At 41.7% G+C, this 16,183-nt stretch overlaps 1 protein-coding gene across 1 annotated transcript in view; it reads left to right on the top strand.

Moving 5' to 3' along the window:
- The first annotated feature begins 8,383 nt into the window (after positions 1 to 8,383).
- Alkbh8 (alkB, alkylation repair homolog 8 (E. coli)) overlaps positions 8,384 to 16,183 on the top strand; it is a 22,161-nt gene continuing 14,361 nt past the window's right edge. Inside the window, exons 1-8 of the mRNA XM_013009474.1 lie at positions 8,384 to 8,397; positions 8,450 to 8,479; positions 9,168 to 9,303; positions 10,208 to 10,445; positions 11,475 to 11,606; positions 12,472 to 12,567; positions 13,280 to 13,384; positions 15,034 to 15,104. Of these exons, the coding sequence (XP_012864928.1) occupies positions 8,384 to 8,397; positions 8,450 to 8,479; positions 9,168 to 9,303; positions 10,208 to 10,445; positions 11,475 to 11,606; positions 12,472 to 12,567; positions 13,280 to 13,384; positions 15,034 to 15,104 (822 nt within the window). The remainder of the gene's footprint in view (positions 8,398 to 8,449; positions 8,480 to 9,167; positions 9,304 to 10,207; positions 10,446 to 11,474; positions 11,607 to 12,471; positions 12,568 to 13,279; positions 13,385 to 15,033; positions 15,105 to 16,183) is intronic.

Below are 16,183 nucleotides of genomic sequence, written 5' to 3'. Positions count from 1 at the left end.
CCCCTCTTCAATATATGGGGGAGGCAGGAACCACCCATTGCCGCCTTCTCTCTGCCTAGTCCGACTCTCCTTTCATTCCCCATCACTAACCACATGATAGATAAGGGACAAGGAAGAGAACATAACCTTTATGGTTCTCCATTGCAAGAGTGTCTCCTAAGTTGGATCTCATCCTTGCAGGAGACCTGTCCTTAGCTTCTTACCACTACTTCAGTCATTGGCATGGAGCTGTGGTCCAGCCTGGGTTATTGGCTCTGGGTGCTGTGTCAAATGACCCAGTGGTTCCCAGTCATTGCTGTCTCTTGCTGCGTTCTGTGACCCAAGGCTTAAATCTTGGTTCATCTACATTTTTTTTTCAAACACGTGGTTCCCTATTGCTGCTGCTACTAGTGGACTTTCCAGGTTATAAACGGAACTGAAATTGGGGAGACCTTTTGTTAACTGTGGCTTAGTAACAAACATCCTCTTACAATTCCTAAACCCTTGACTTTGACTGCAGACTACCTGCACGCTGAAGCGGAGGACCACTTCAGGAAGTGCTTCTGAGGGTCTCCTCAGCAGCTGGAAGGCTGTAGCAATTCCAAAGCTCTTGAGAGAGAGTCCCCCGACCCCCCACTTCTTCCCCCCCCCAACTCTAGGCTCCTCTTCCATTGCTGCCACCTGCTGGTTACAGTTGCCAGCTACATTAACAGAAAGCTGGGGCTAGGAAGGTGGCTCAGTGGTAGAGCGCTTGCCTTGCATGCATGAGGCCCTGGGTTCGATTCCTCAGCACCACATACGCAAAAAGAAAGAAGGCGGGAGTTGGCGCTGTGGCTCAAGTGGTAGAGCGCTAGCCTTGAGCTGAAGAGCTGAAGGACAGCACCCAGGCCCAGAGTTCAGGCCCCACAACCGGACCCCCCCCCAAAAAAAAGAAAGAAAGCTGGGTAGGAGCTTAATGCATTTTATTTTTTAAAATTTTATTGTTTTGCCTGTCCTGGGGCTTGAACTCAGAGCCTGGTCTCTGTCCCTGAACCTTTCTGTACTCAAGGCTAATGCTCTACCACTTGAGCCACAGAGCCACTCTGGCTTTTTCTTGAGTAGTTTATTGGAGATGAGAATCTCACTGACTTTCCTGCCCCGGGCTGGCTTTCATCCACAACCCTTAGATTTCAGCCTCTTGAGTAGCTAGAATTATAGGTGTGAGTCACTGGTGCCTGGCTGATTTTTATTTTTAAGTCTTAAATCTATGTTTCCCCTCCCTCCACCAATTTGAATTCCCAACCAATGCTTGTCCAACCTTCTCACCTCACCTCAACCTCCTTGGATTAGATTAGAACCAGTTAATGTGTAGTTATGAATGCCATAACACTTATATTCATTAGACTGAAAGAACACTGAAAACCATGGAGGATTTGTAATGAGAAATGACATCAGAAGTCAGAGACTCACAAATAATAATGACAGCCATGGGGTAGGGACGTATTAACATAAGATCCTGATATGCATGTATTATGAAGCCAGTAAACTTTCTTTCAAATAGTTCTTAAAAGCAATTTTGGGGGCTGGGAAGGTGGCTCAGTGGTAGAGCACTTGCCTTGCATGCATGAGGCCCTGGGTTCGATTCCTCAGCACCACATAAGCAAAAAGAAAGAAAGCCGGAAGTGGCGCTGTGGCTCAAGTGGTAGAGCGCTAGCCTTGAGCTGAAGAGCTGAGGGACAGTGCCCAGGCCCAGAGTTCAGGCCCCACGACCGGATTCCAAAAATTTGACATGTGCTTTAGTGCATTCCTGCTGATCTGACACCAGACCTTGTGTTTTGTCTAAAACACACTTGTTTTATCTGAAACAAATTTCCATTCCTGCTGGGATAGTTGGGAGTTTCATTAGGTCTGCATATTTTATTGCCTTGAATTCTGAGCTGTGATGTGAGCGGGGGGGGGGGGTCTGGGGTGGGAAGCAAGCTGGCTGTGTCTGGCCTCTCTCTCTTTTGCTTTCTCTTAAGGCATGATTTCTGTGTCTGGTAAATAGAATTTTGGACTATATAATCTACAAGCTACTTTTGCAGAATGGATAAGAGGTCAGAAAACTCCAAATTCCCTGCAGGGAAGATGAATAAAAATAATAACTCAGGACCACGAACCAACAGAAAATGGCAAAGCTGACATTCCTAGGATGAGACCTCAGTCACTGTGTAAGTAAAAACTAAGAGGCCTGACTATCAAATTAGAAACAATTACAAAGGTGTGTGAAATATGAATTTGTATGTAGTATAGTTAAAAGTATAGTTTGTCCTGCTTGAGGTATTTTTGTTTAGAGATTATGGTTTTATAAAGCCATCACAGTAACAAAGACATTTTAGTTAAAATGTTTATACTTCTCAAGAGTTATAACTCTTATAGAGTTAAGGCAAACATTTACAAATATTGCTTTAATTTATCATAACTTTTTTTTTTTGCCGGTTGTAGGGCCTAAACGCTGGGTGTGGGCGCTGTCCCTCAGCTCTTCAGCTCAAGGCTAACGCTCTACCACTTGAGCCACAGAGCCATTTCCAGCTTTTTCTGCTTATGAGGTGCTTAGGTATAGAACCCAGGGCCTGGTGCATGCAAGGCCAGCGCTCTACCACTGAGCCACCTTCCCAGCACCTACCATAACCTTTTAAATTCCATAAATTCTATTCCTCTAGTCGCCACAATTATTTTCCTATACTCCAAATGTTCTACTATTTCTTTACTCTCTTCCATTTCAAAAAGATGTTGCAGGTAAAAAAAAATAATTGGGCAAGGTAATGAGAGTTAAGCTTTAAGAATAAGCAAACCATTTGGAGAGGTGAATGTTTTATGGCTAAAAGTTTATGTTTTTCCAGATGACCAAAATACAGTCCTCCATGCTGAGTTAGTGGTTTGTATTACAAATTGAAGTCTAGCTTCTTTTTCTTTTCCCTTTCTCTTTATTTGGGAAGTAGGAAGGTAACTTTTCCTCGAATTACTGCACAGGGAATACTTTTACCATATGACTTTTAAGAGTGCAAACTTTTCATTGAATTTTTATTACCAGAGCATGAATAATGCATTCAATTCTGAAATGTCACTGTCAACATCTAATGGTGTGATGTGATGTGTTCTTCCTACAAAAAAAAAAAAGCCAGCAACCTTAAAAAGCAGGAGAGAAGATGCACTGTAGAAGGAAACTGGATACAAATTTGTCATTTACCAAGGAGAGACAAAATAAGTAGCAGAGGAAGAAGTGGAAAGACTGAGAAATAATTTTTGTAACTGTAAAGTCTAGACAAAACAAGTATACTTGCCAGTGGGGACAAGTAAGAGGAAAATCAGAAGGTAGGCAGATGCAAATGGCGGAAAGCAAATGAGGCTAGAAACTCCAACAATAAAGGAAGTAGGTCAGCATTCAGTAACTTTGAAAAAAATACAAGTCATGAATTCAACAGTCCAACAGTATCACTGGAACTAATTTTGAAGGACTAGAGGAGTCATTCCAGATTGACGTGTAAAAGTAGAATGACCTGTTAGAGTTGGAACTGTGGATGCTATGTGAGCTGATGCCAGCACTCGGTCTTCTAATAACCTTTTATGTTAGATTAAAAAAATAATCCTGGGGTTTGAACTCAGGGCACTGGGCACTGTCCCTGAGCTTCTTTTGCTCAAGACTAGCACTCTACCACTTGAACCACAGCACTACTTCCTGCGTTTCTGTTTATGTGGTATTGAGGAATTGAACCCAGGGCTTCATGCATGCTAGGCAAGCACGCTGCCACTAAGCCCCCGCTCCCAGTCCCAATGTTAGATGTTGTTGTTGTTGTTTTTATTGATTTTTAAAAATTGTTGCATAGAGGGGTTACAATTACATAAGTCAGATAATGAGTACATTTCTTTCTTTTTGTGTTGTGGGGCTTGAACTCAGGGCCTGGGTGCTGTCCCTGAGCCCTTTTGCTCAAGGCTAGCACTCTACCACTTTGAGCCACAGTGCCTCTTCCAGTTTTCTGTTGGTTTATTGGAGATGAGAGTCTCACAGACTTTCCTGCCTAGGTTGGCTTTGAACCACTATCTTCAGATCTCAGCCTCCTGAGTAGCTAGGATTACAGGAGTGAGCCACCAGCACCTGGCAGATGAGTACATTTCTTTTTGGACAGTGTCACCCCTTTCCTGTTGTTCCCTCCCACCCCCACCCACAGGTTGTATGTAGTTCATTTTCAACATAATGTCTAGTGAGTAGCACTGCTGCATTTGTTCACCCTTTTCCCCACCATTTCCATGCTTTCCCTTACTGTTCCAAAGACAAGCTGGGTGCTGGTGGCTCACACCTGAAATCCTAGCTACTCAGGAGGCTGAGATCTGAGGATCTCTGTTCAAAGCCAGCCTGGGCAGGAAAGTCTGTGAGATTCTTATCTCCAATTAACCACCAGAAAACCAGAAGTGGTGCTGTGGCTCAAGTGATAGAACACTAGCCTTGAGCTGAAGAGCTGAGGGACAGCGCCCAGGCCCAGAGTTCAAGCCTCACGACAGACAGAAGAAAAAAAGAAAGAAAGAAAAGAAATCTCTTAGGTTTTAATACAGACCATATGTGCTGGCCAGAAATAAGTGCTCAACCCCCGTATGGAGCTCACTGATACTTACCTACCTAACAAATGTTCCTCCACCCCTTTGACCTTTTATTTATTTATTTATTTTGGTGGTGATAGTACTTGGGTTTGAGCTCAGGGTTTTCTGCTTACTTGGTAGGAGCTTTTCCACTTGAACTATCCCCAGCACATTTAGATGCTTCATTTTTTCATGCTAATAGAACTTAACAAATCAGGACCCCAGTAATGTCAGCCATGCCATAATAAGTTGCTCGTCATTTGGAAAAATAGTTATTTAATGAGCCATTTTTTTTTTGCTACTAAAATCAATTCTAGGTGATATGTTGTTTCTTACTCTAATTTCCAGAACTCATATTTTTCAAAGTTTCAAAGTATATTGCTAGCTAATTAGAGTGAATTCATTTATACTAGGATGTTATAATGCATAATAAACTATCCTCAGTGGAGGAGTCAACTATAGCTTTACATTGAGACCATGCTTTCAATTATAGAATTCAGAAAGAAGGTCCAGCAGTTGGGAACTTAGAGTCCATTGGTCAAATCCTGCTAACGTAAGTAGAGGAGCAAAGAAGTTTTTGCATCTTTGGAAGATGTTTATGTATATATGTATGTATGTGTGTATGTGTGTATGTATGTATATATGTATATATGTTGTGTCCATCCTGGAGCTCGAACTCAAGTCTTGGTGCCATCCCTGAGCTTTTGTGCTCAAGACCAGCACTTTACCTCTTGAACTACAGCTTCATTTCTGGCTTTTTGGTAGGCTATTGGAGAGAAGAGTCCCACTGGCTTTCCTGCCTGGGCTGGCTTTGAACTAGGATCCTTAGATCCGAGCCTCCTGAGTAGCTAGGATTCTGGGCCTGAGCTACTGGCACCCAGTTTATTTATTTTTATCTATTTATTTTGTGGTGCTGGGGATTAAACCCTGGGCTTTGTTCTAATATGCTACTGCTGAACAGCACTGTCAGACCCCGTTTAAAGGGTATGTAAAGAAAAAAGAATATTCAGTTATAAGTTTGAAATTATCTTACTCTGTCCACAAAAATTTTTCCAACTCTCACACCATCAGTGACACAGAGGAGTCAGCTTATGAAGTTGAGATCAGTATTTTTACTAATGAAAGGGTCATTAGCTCAGCATTCAATACCTTTGATTGCCATGTAAACTTTTTGGTATAGGTGAAGATAAATCCTATCTTTAAATCAATTCTTTTTCATTTTTGCTCAGTTTATTAAAATCCTATAAAGATACTGGGGCTAGATAATGAGTAAAACAGGGCCTCAGTGTACTGAAAACTGTTCAGAGAGTTATTGGGACCAGAAGAAACTGATTTTGCCATACTCCCAGAGAAGATAAGGGACTGTACACAAAGGATTACATGTAATTATTTTCTTGGAGTGGTGGAGTGCTGGAGACCCTTGGGTCTTTTGTATGATAGACAATTGTTCTGTCATTGGGTCATATCCTCAGCCTTGATTATTTTATATGTGTCTAGGTTTTTCAAGGCAGGGATAGTCTGTAGGTGGTTGGAAATCTGGGTTTGTGACTGAGGGAGCAGAAGAGGAGAAAAGAAATGAACAAACATTCAGTAGGCTACCATACACATAATATTTTATTTAATTATGGCATCAATCCCAAAAGATAAAATGCTGTTTTGCAGTTTCTACTGCAAGTCATATACCAACTCAATGTTGTTTTCATAAAGCCAAATTGCTTCTTAAAGAGAAGTTGGGGCTGAAGAGAAAGAATAGGGAATGATTCATATATCTCTTTAAAATTCTGGAGAGGGCAGACAGGGAGAAAGTACAGAATAAAAGAAAAAGGTCAAAAACAAAGCTTGAGGGATTGTCTATGTTTAATTATGGTCAGAGGCAGGAAAGGAAGTGGAAAACTCTGAAAGTAAATGGTCAGAATGTATTTTTAAAAAGCCTAAAAGAGAATTTTCATGGAGCCTTAGCAATTTAAAACTTTTAAAAGCATTAGTATTTCAAGGAGGGCACATATTGAGATGAGGTAATCGAATTGGGCCAAAATAAGGAGACATTTTCTACTGTCTAATTTGATAGTTATGTATCACATGTGGCTGTTTAAATTTAAATGGATGAAAATTAAATAAAAATTTACAAAAAAATAAATTCATAAGTTAAAAAACTATGTTATTTCTTCTGTAAAAAAATCAGTTCCTTAGTTGTACCAGTCACATTTGAAATGTTGGAAGCCATGTGCTTTTAGGTTCTACCATGTTGGAGAGTTCAAGTTATAAAATGTAGATAGTTGTTGCAGAAATGTTAAGTGGGATGTGCTTTTGAAAGCTCTTGGTAGTGCAGAAGCAAGATTGCAATAGGATGGGGGAGAGGGATTGTCAACATGTCGCCACCCCCACCCCATTCATATAGTTTGCAATGTCTGGTTGATATCACCTCTCTGGTTTGTACTTGCCTCTTGGTTTTAGTCTCATTTCTCTTTCTTTCCTGGACTATTGCAATGGCTGCCTAACTGCCTTCAAACTTCTGTTCTTTCCTTCTTCCTGCTTTTGTCAATATAAATCTTCTCAGCTACTTCTTCTGGTCAATCTTAATTTACTCTGATAGTCTGTTGTAGTGTGGTGCTGATGTACTAACACTATAGAAAGTAAATTCCTCTGCCCCCACTCCAAGTTTCCTTCTCTGAATTCACACAGCTCATCATCCAGTTTAAGGGAAGTGACTGCAATACTTTTTTTTCCTTGCCATTCCTGACCTCGGTGCCTGGGCATTGTCCCTGAGCTTCTTCTGCTCAAGGCTATAACACTCTACCACTTTAGTCACAGCATCACTTCTGGCTTTTTCTGTTTATGTGGTACTGAGTCATTGAGCCCAGAACTTCATGCATGCTAGGCAAGCATTCTACCACTGAGCCACACATTTTTTTTGGGGGGGGGTGTCCGGTCGTGGGGCCTGAACTCTGGGTCTGGGCGCTGTCCCTCAGCTCTTCAGCTCAAGGCTAGCACTCTACCACTTGAGCCACAGTGCCACTTCCAGCTTTTTTCTTTTTGCTTATGTGGTGCTGGGGAAGCGAACCCAGGGCCTCATGCATGCAAGGCAAGCGCTCTACCACTGAGCCACCTTCCCAGCCCCTGAGCCACACATTTATATCACAAATTACACCAGAGTAGGAACAACTGGGAATCATTACCTTCTCTTGCATCTTCGGTGTCTCATTCATTACTGCCTTTTCATTTACCCTACTCATTGCTCTTTCCAGTTCACATTTCCTCATTTTTTTCATGTTATCATTTCAAGTCTCATTTCTAACGTTTCTTCCCACCTTCCACAGAAAATGCTGGTTACATAAGATGAGGCCTATTCAATACAATGGCATTAGGTCTTCTAATTTGGTGGCACCTTACTTTTCCTGTCTTGCCTTCTCCACACATCTTACACTGTGCAACTCACGGATCCCCTGACAAATGCATGCATAGCCCCCATCTTCACCCTCATGTCACCTTGCAGACCTAGCACCCTCTCCTAAATACCTAACAAGATTCAGGAAGAGGCACCAAGAGCTCAAGATACACCAAGAAGGACTCTGTTACTGATGGTCACGAAGGACAAAAGCTTGCCCTTCTGGATTTGAAAAACGGCTAATTAAAAACAAACAAACAAACACCAAAACTGCATTTACAACCATAACTAAAAGACAACGCAATTTCATTGTTATCATGACACTTGGCAGAAAAAGGGTTAACACTGGAGGAAGCAAATGGGATTGTGGGAGCGCCCTTCGATGCCGCGCGGGCTCATGGGAAATGTAGTTCCATCGTCTCCAACATGGCGGCCCCCAGGTAAGGCGACGTGAGAGAGCTCACCTCTGCTTTTGGGGGCCCGAGGGGCGAGGAGGCCGGCGGAGGAGAGTGTTGTGGGGCGGTGAGCAGAGGCAGAAGCTGTGGTCGCTGCCCATCCTCCTCGTGGCAGGGCGGGGCTCAGAACCGCCCGGAGGGCTGAGCAGGCCGCGGGGCCGCGGGTTCGTGGTGCGGTGCGGTGGGAGGTTTGCGTCGACCCGGATCGGGGCCAGGGCCCAGCCCTTGCGCGTCCTCACTCAAGGCGGGCGCTCTTCCACGCGAGCCACGGCTCCCCGTCCGGCCTCTGGAGAGGAGATGGAGCCTCAGGCTGGCTTGCCGCCGGCTCCCGGCTTCAGCGGGTGTTGGGGATCCGCAGTTACAACGTGGGGGCTCGCTCATCCGGGTCTTTCCTGGCGGGGTGGGCCATTGCTGGGGGGCCGGGTTGCCCACGCCGTGGAGTCTTGTTGTGCTCGTGTTGGGACCATCCCGGGGTGTCCTGGGGGGTGTTTTCATGGCTCTGGTGGACCTTTATTGCTAGCCGTGTCCTCCACCAGATGACAGTGTTGGAGAACCAGCACCCTGAAGAGGTGAACAGGTGAACCATCTGTGGGGGCCGGCCAGCCACGGGGGTACACGCGCTGTGTATTCCACAAGGCTGCCAACGTCAGCCTGGGGAGCCGGCCACGTCGTCACATAGAAGCTTTTGATCAATTATAGCATATGAATTGCACTAAGGTCGTCGCCCTTATTTGTTTCTGTTTTCCTTTATATAGTATCGCTGTGGACATCCGTCATCAAAGTAACTTGAAACTCAGCAAAACTGAAAAGAAGTACTTACGGAAACAGAATAAAGCCAGGAATACCCTGTTGAGACACGAAGGCATTGAGCCAGTGGCCCATGCCACGCAGGTAACCTAAAACTACAATTACCACTTGCTTGCAGAAGACTCAGTATGCTACTCTAGTATATCGATATTTGTTAATAATTGTTCACAGCTGCAATTGTTCGTTTATATATTAAACCCATATTAAATGTACGTGTGATAGTACCTGGTAATTTTCTGTTCTGGAACATAGTCTAGCCTTTAAATTTCTATTGGTTGTATTAGTTGACTACATGTTCATAAAGCATACTTATATTTGTTGTTGTACTTATCTAAAAATGTTGATGAGGTTGGTGGGAAAACTAAAGATTTGAGAATTCTGTTTTGGAACATAGTCTAGCCTTTACATTTCTATTGGTTGTATTAGTTGACTACATCTTAATAAAGCATACTTATATTTGTTGTTGTACTTATCTAAAAATGTTGATGAGGTTGGTGGGAAAACTAAAGATTTGAGAATAAGTATGAATATAAATTTATTAGTAGTTGACTAGAAACTTAAAGTTGGATCTTCTGTACTCTAATAAGTTTCTTCTGTTCCCAACCTGTGATATAAAATATTTTGACTATAAGCTGTAAAGTATTTTCATATATTAGACTTTATTTACAAAGTCTGATGGCAGAAGTTAAATGAGGTAATATGCAAGAAGGCCTGTGAGGTGTCTTGAGTTATGCATTTGCATTTATGGTTATTACAAATGACTATTTTATCTTACATTTATTTAAAAAATAAATGTTTACAGCAAAAATAATTCTCTTCCCCCCAAAAAAATTAGTTAATTGGTTTTTATTCTTTGAAAGTAACAAACCAAATAAGCATTATATTTTTCTTTTCAATTTTATATGTAGAAATAGTATTTAAAAATAACCTTATTTTAAGAGAGGGAGATTGAGATTGCTTTCAATTGCCTGTTCTTTTTGCTGTTAAGAGTCTGGTCATTGCCAATGGTGGTCTGGGTAATGGTGTGAGTAGGAAGCAGCTGCTCCCAGTTCTCCAGGGGTGTGGAAGTGTGGACTCTCTCTTAATGCCACCCAATAAACCCTACTCCTTCGTAACATATGCGACAACCGAAGAAGCCAGGAAAGCTTATGCTGTTCTCCATGGAAAAGAAATAGTGGCTGATTTAGGACAGAAGATCATTCTGTACTTGAATTTTGTGGAAAAAGGTACTATATAGTTATCTGTATGAAATGGTTCTTGGTTTTGTGTGGATTTTCTTACTATGAACAAAAGTTTGTGTTTGTATGTGTGTGTTATTAAATGAAAGGACTCCAATTAAGCAGTTCTCCTTTGTCAAATACTCTATTATGTTCTGGTCCTGGGGCTTGAACTCAGCGTCTGGATGCTGTCCCTGAGCTTTTGTGCTCAAGGTTAATGCTCTAACACTTGTAGCTCAAGTGATAAGAATCTCACAGGGGGCTGGGAAGGTGGCTCAGTGGTAGAGCGCTTGCCTTGCATGCATGAGGCCCTGGGTTCGATTCCTCAGCACCATATAAGCAAAAAGAAAAAAGCCGGAAGTGGCGCTGTTGCTCAAGTGGTGGAGCACTAGCCTTGAGCTGAAATGCTGAGGGACAGCGGCCAGGCCCAGAGTTCAAGCCCCACGACAGGACCCAAACAAAACAAAACAAAAAAAGGAGTCTCACAGGCTTTTCTGTCCCAGCTGGCTTTGAACTGTGATCCTTAGGTCACAGTCTCCTGAATAGCTAGGATTACAGGCATGACCCACTGGTGCCTAGCCTTTTTTTTTAATATTAAAAATTATATTTCTCAGTATGTCTATTATTTATGATGCTATTAAAAGAGCAAAATTGGATATTTCCATTCTTGGATTCCATATCCAGAGACAATCTTGCCTTGTGAGTAGAAGTGCATGCTGTGACTATTAGGAAACCCCTTTTCTATCCCTGAGGTTTAAAAGTGACTCATGGGCTGGGAATGTGGCTCAGTGGTAGAGTGCTTGCCTTGCATGCAAGAAAAAAAAAAAGTGACTCACTTGTGCTTGGATGGAATACTGATGGACTGTTGTTGCTAGAGGAAGTGAAGGGAGCAGAATGCATGCAATTCAGATTTTGTACTTTCTGTGTTTCTGAAAATGAGGATTGGGAGGTTAAAGCTGATAAATGGATACTGGGCAGAATTACTTGTCTAAGGTACTTTAGGGTTTATAGGTGACTGTTTGCTCTGGTTTCCCCTAGCACGGTGGAAGGCGTTGGGGCCTCATGGCTTGCCCCCAGGCCTCTTGGTAGTAGAAGAAATCATTTCTTCTGAAGATGAGAGGTTGCTACTGGAAAGTGTTAACTGGGCAGAAGACGCAGACAATAAAAATTGTAAGTACGACATATATGTGGCTCAAGTAGTAGAGCACTAGCATTGAGCACAAAAGCTTAGGGACAGTGCCCAGGCCCGGAGTTCAAGCCTCAGGATCAGCAAAAAAACAGACAGACAAATGAAAAACTAGTTTCTTCCAGATCACTGAATACCACTCAGATCCACTGTCACAGAATTCTTGCTTAGGAACATCAATAGCACGAATACAGCTATGAGTTAATTGCAGCATTCGAATAGCTAACTTGCATATAAGCCTTTGCACTTTCTTACTGTATTTGCTTCCTCCCCTGGGGCAGATCTCTTCTGAGGAAGAAGAGTACAGTAGTGCAGTGATACATCCAGAGCTTCCTGGAGTCATCTGCAAGTTAATGTTCCCTCAGTTCTGTGAGTGGCCTTGTCCATGTTTACCATTCACATTGTTCAGGTGACATGCTCTGAGTGAGTTATACTTCTAGACCTGAAAGAGCAGATATAAGCAGAATGGTTAGTGTTATTAAAGATCATAGTAGCTAATCAGGAGGCTGAGATCTGAGGATTGTTCAAAGCCAGCCCAGGCAGGAAAGTCTATGAGACTCTTATTTCCAATTTACCAATGAACAGTCTGAGGTGGAAGTGTGGTTTAAGTGGTACAGTGCTAACCTTTAGTGAAAAAACGAAATGACATCACCCAGGTATAGAGTACAAGCCACAGAACTGGCATGCACACACACATTACTCCCCCCCTCCCCCGATAAAGAATAATTTGGCAGTTAACACACAAGTTAACAGTTATTAAGCTAATCCTTACTGGTAACGTTGACTCAAACATACAAAGGGTTGCAATTCTTTTTCTCCAAACAACTTAACTGTATTCTCTTGACTCAGGTCAGAAGTCTTTAAAGCACAGACGAGTAAAGCATTTTGGTTATGAGTTCCACTATGAGAACAACAATGTAGATAAAGACAAGCCATTACCTGGGGGTGAGTAATTATTAATGCACAGCAAATGCTGTTCTGGTTTTTTTTTTCTTTCAGATGTGATATGTGAGAATTTGAGGGTGGATGTTTCCATTATCTCCTGTAGGTTTACTTTTGAGACAGTGTATTAAGTTTTTTAAAAAGCATTTGAACCAGCTAAATGGTACGGTTGTGTTAAAAAAAAAACAAAAACTTCAATCATATGGATAACACTAAAGGCTAAAGCTCATCTTATGGGGCTGGGAAGGTGGCTCAGTGGTAGACTTTGCCTTGCATACATGAGGCCCTGGGTTTGACTCCTCAGCAGCACCACAAAGGCAGAAAAAGCCGGAAGTGGTGCTGTGGCTCAAGTGGTAGAGAGTAAGCCTTGAGCACAGAGAGGCAGAGGGACAGTGCCCAGGCCCTGAGTTCAAGCCCCAGAATTGGCACACACAAAAAAAGAGCTCATCTGGTGCCTACTATCATCCCCTCCATTTTTGCCTACAAGGATGTTTATTAACAATTTAGCATAGATTCATATAATCCTATATAAAATGGGTTTATATCTAAATAGATATATATGCAATTTAATATATATGTATATGTGTGTGTGTGTGTATATGTATATATATGTGATAGGAAGACGTGTTATTTTTCTCACAGTGAGTTTTTTGAAATTCTTAGGTATATCTTATAAATATTTTTTTAAGTATTTGCCTTTATGATCACTGACTAGGCCTTCCTGACATTTGTGAGCGCATTTTGGAGAAATGGTTGAAGGAAGGTTACATTAAACATAAACCTGATCAGTTGACCGTAAATCAGTATGAACCTGGACATGGTAAGTATTTCTTGTTTGAAAATTCCAATTACATAGTTCAGAATTAAGAAGGTTATATAATTTTTTAAAGCCGAAGTGAATTCTTGGGTTTCTTTGCTCATGTTTGTTACCTGTATTGGTCTGAATCTCTGGAAAATCTCTACTCCAATCTCAATACTTTCATCAAAGAGTGGAAAGAAACTAACACAAATTGCTGTTTGTGGTTTTGTTGTTGTTATTTTGTCCCTCTTTCAGTGTTTTAGTTAGGGAGATAAATGCTTAAAAAACGTAAAATATGTATAATTGAAGAGAAGAAGGCTGATCATTTGTGAAATTCAGAATGTGAAAAACAATTCTAGGTTGATATGTTTGTGGAAAATCTAGGTTACAAGTTTCTCAAATTTGTTAGCAGCAGCTCCATCTGGTATCTATAGTTAAAAAATGATGTTTTTAAAGGAATTATTATTATTATTGTTTTGGGGTCCTGTTGTGGGGCCTGAACTCTGGGACTGGCCGCTGTCCCTCAGCTCTTCAGCTCAAGGCCAGTGCTCTACCACTTGAGCCACAGCACCACTTCCAGCTGTTTTCTTTTTTGCTTATGTGGTGCTGAGGAATCGAACCCAGGGCCTCATGCATGCAAGGCAAGTGCTCTACCACTGAGCCACCTTCCCCTTTAAAGGAATTATTAATGGTAGTAGTTGTAGAGGTTTTTTGTTTGTTTGGTTTTGCATTTATTTTCATACAACGTGTTACTGTATAGTGTAGACTGGTCTTGAACTCAGGATCTTCCGAGTTCAGCCTCCTCAGTGATAGAATTACTGTGAGTGCTGGCATGCCAGGCGTCATGATGTATTTCAGTTGCTTAGTTTAGTTCCCTGTGTGTCTTCCCACTAGTCTTTGAGGAAGGACTTTATCTTAATATTTCGTACTTGCTTTGGATCCCTTCACATGTAGCAAGCTTTCTTTATGAAAAGATGCTAAGTATAGATTGTTACATTAGTGGAGGAAGCCATATGTTCATTATTGACACTCTTAGCCTTCATACATAACATTGATTCTCCAAGTACTTGGAATTCAGTATTTAAGAGGGGGAAATAACTTCTATTTATCTTCCCGATCTTCCTCTTGGGCTGGTCCTGGGTAAGCACTCTAGTTAACCCTTGAGCCATGACTTTAGAATTAAGTCTCAGTGGCTAATTAAAAATTAAGGTTTTTTTTTTTTGTCAGTTATGGGGCTTGAACTCTGGGCCTGGGCGTTATCCCTGAGCTCTTCAGCTCAAGGCTAGTGCTCTACCACTCCGAGTCACAGTACCACTTCCAGTTTTCTGGTGGTTAATTGGAGATAAGAGTCTCATAGACTTTCCTGCCCAGGCTGGCTTTGAATCGTGATCCTCAGATCTCAGCCTCTTAGGTAGCTAGGATTTTAGGCATGAGCCACCAGTGCCCAGCTTAATTAAGGTATTTTTTGCTTAGATTTCATTTTGTTTACCAGATTTCATTTTGTTTAGTCACATTCCTACTTTATTTCCTTTTAGCTAACATTGTGGTACTTACTTGGTAACCAAATGTTTTCAACACAATTGTGCAAATTTATATGCACTCAAATCTACTAAATCTAAACCTACTAAAAGGAAAAATGAAGTTAGCTGTTATCCTCTTTTCTACCTCAGGAATTCCTGCTCATATTGACACACATTCGGCTTTTGAAGATGAGATTGTTTCTCTCAGTTTGGGTTCAGAGGTAAATATTCAAACTTGTCAAATAGCTTTCCACACATATCTCACCTCATTCAGAGTCTGGGTGCTGTCCCTGTGCTTTTTTATTCAAGGCTAGTCCTCTATCACTGGTGCCACAGCTCCGCTTCTGATTTTTTTTGGTGGTTAATTGGAGATAACAGACTTTCACACAGACTTCCCTGCCTGGATGGCTTTGAATAGAAATACTTAGATCTCCTGAGTAGCTAGAATTACAGGTGTGAATCACTCTCACTTGCCTTCAGATTTAATTTTTTTATATATTTTACTTTAGCAGTCACATTAAATCTAGTTTCCTTTGGTGTAGCTTGGCCAACTTTTGACCTACAGATGGAGCACTGCCATCTAGCGGCAAAAGATAGTAGCTGCCTCCATAGGAAACGAAAACTCAAGGATGTCTGGGATTTTGATGAACCTTTTCACAAGTTACCGTATCCAGTCCTTTAAAAAATTCTGAACAGTAGAGGATCATATCTGCTGTTACAAGTGAAGAATAAGAGGCTTTTGTTTATTCACCAGTTTGATTATATAGTTGCATCTTGTTTGAACTGTTAAGGATATTTAAAATATGGTGTTGAATCTGGTCTTTAATCTCATCTACAAAATGGAAATAATTATATTCCTTTCCTGGATGAAGGATTTGGTCGGAATAATAAATGGGTGAATGTATGAGAAAACATTCTTCAGCCTCAGAATAATCGGTTCCTCTAAAGGCATTAAGGTGAGCTTCTTCTAGGCTCTTTACTTGTAACCTTCACAGAGCATGTGCTCTTGGCAACCACAGCAGGATGTAGGGGAAGTTTCTCATCCTCCCTTTTGTTCTCTTCTTTCCTACTTGCCCAGACAGAGTAGATATGTATGTCCTTCCTGAAATGTGTGGCATACTCAGGTTGCTATTTAAAAAGTGAACTCTAGGGCTGGGAAGGTGGCTCAGTGGTAGAGCGCTTGCCTTGCATGCATGAGGCCCTGGGTTCAATTCCTCAGCACTACTTAAGCAGAAAAAAAAAGCTGGAAGTTGCCCTGTGGCTCAAGTGGTAGAGTGCTAGCCTTGAGCTGAAGAGCTGA

Source organism: Dipodomys ordii, unplaced genomic scaffold (assembly GCF_000151885.1).
Source record: "Dipodomys ordii isolate 6190 unplaced genomic scaffold, Dord_2.0 Scaffold10, whole genome shotgun sequence".
Classification (NCBI taxonomy): Eukaryota; Metazoa; Chordata; class Mammalia; order Rodentia; family Heteromyidae; genus Dipodomys; species Dipodomys ordii.
The sequence above is the reverse complement of the archived record's forward strand: the minus strand, read 5'-3'. Positions and strand labels throughout refer to the sequence as shown.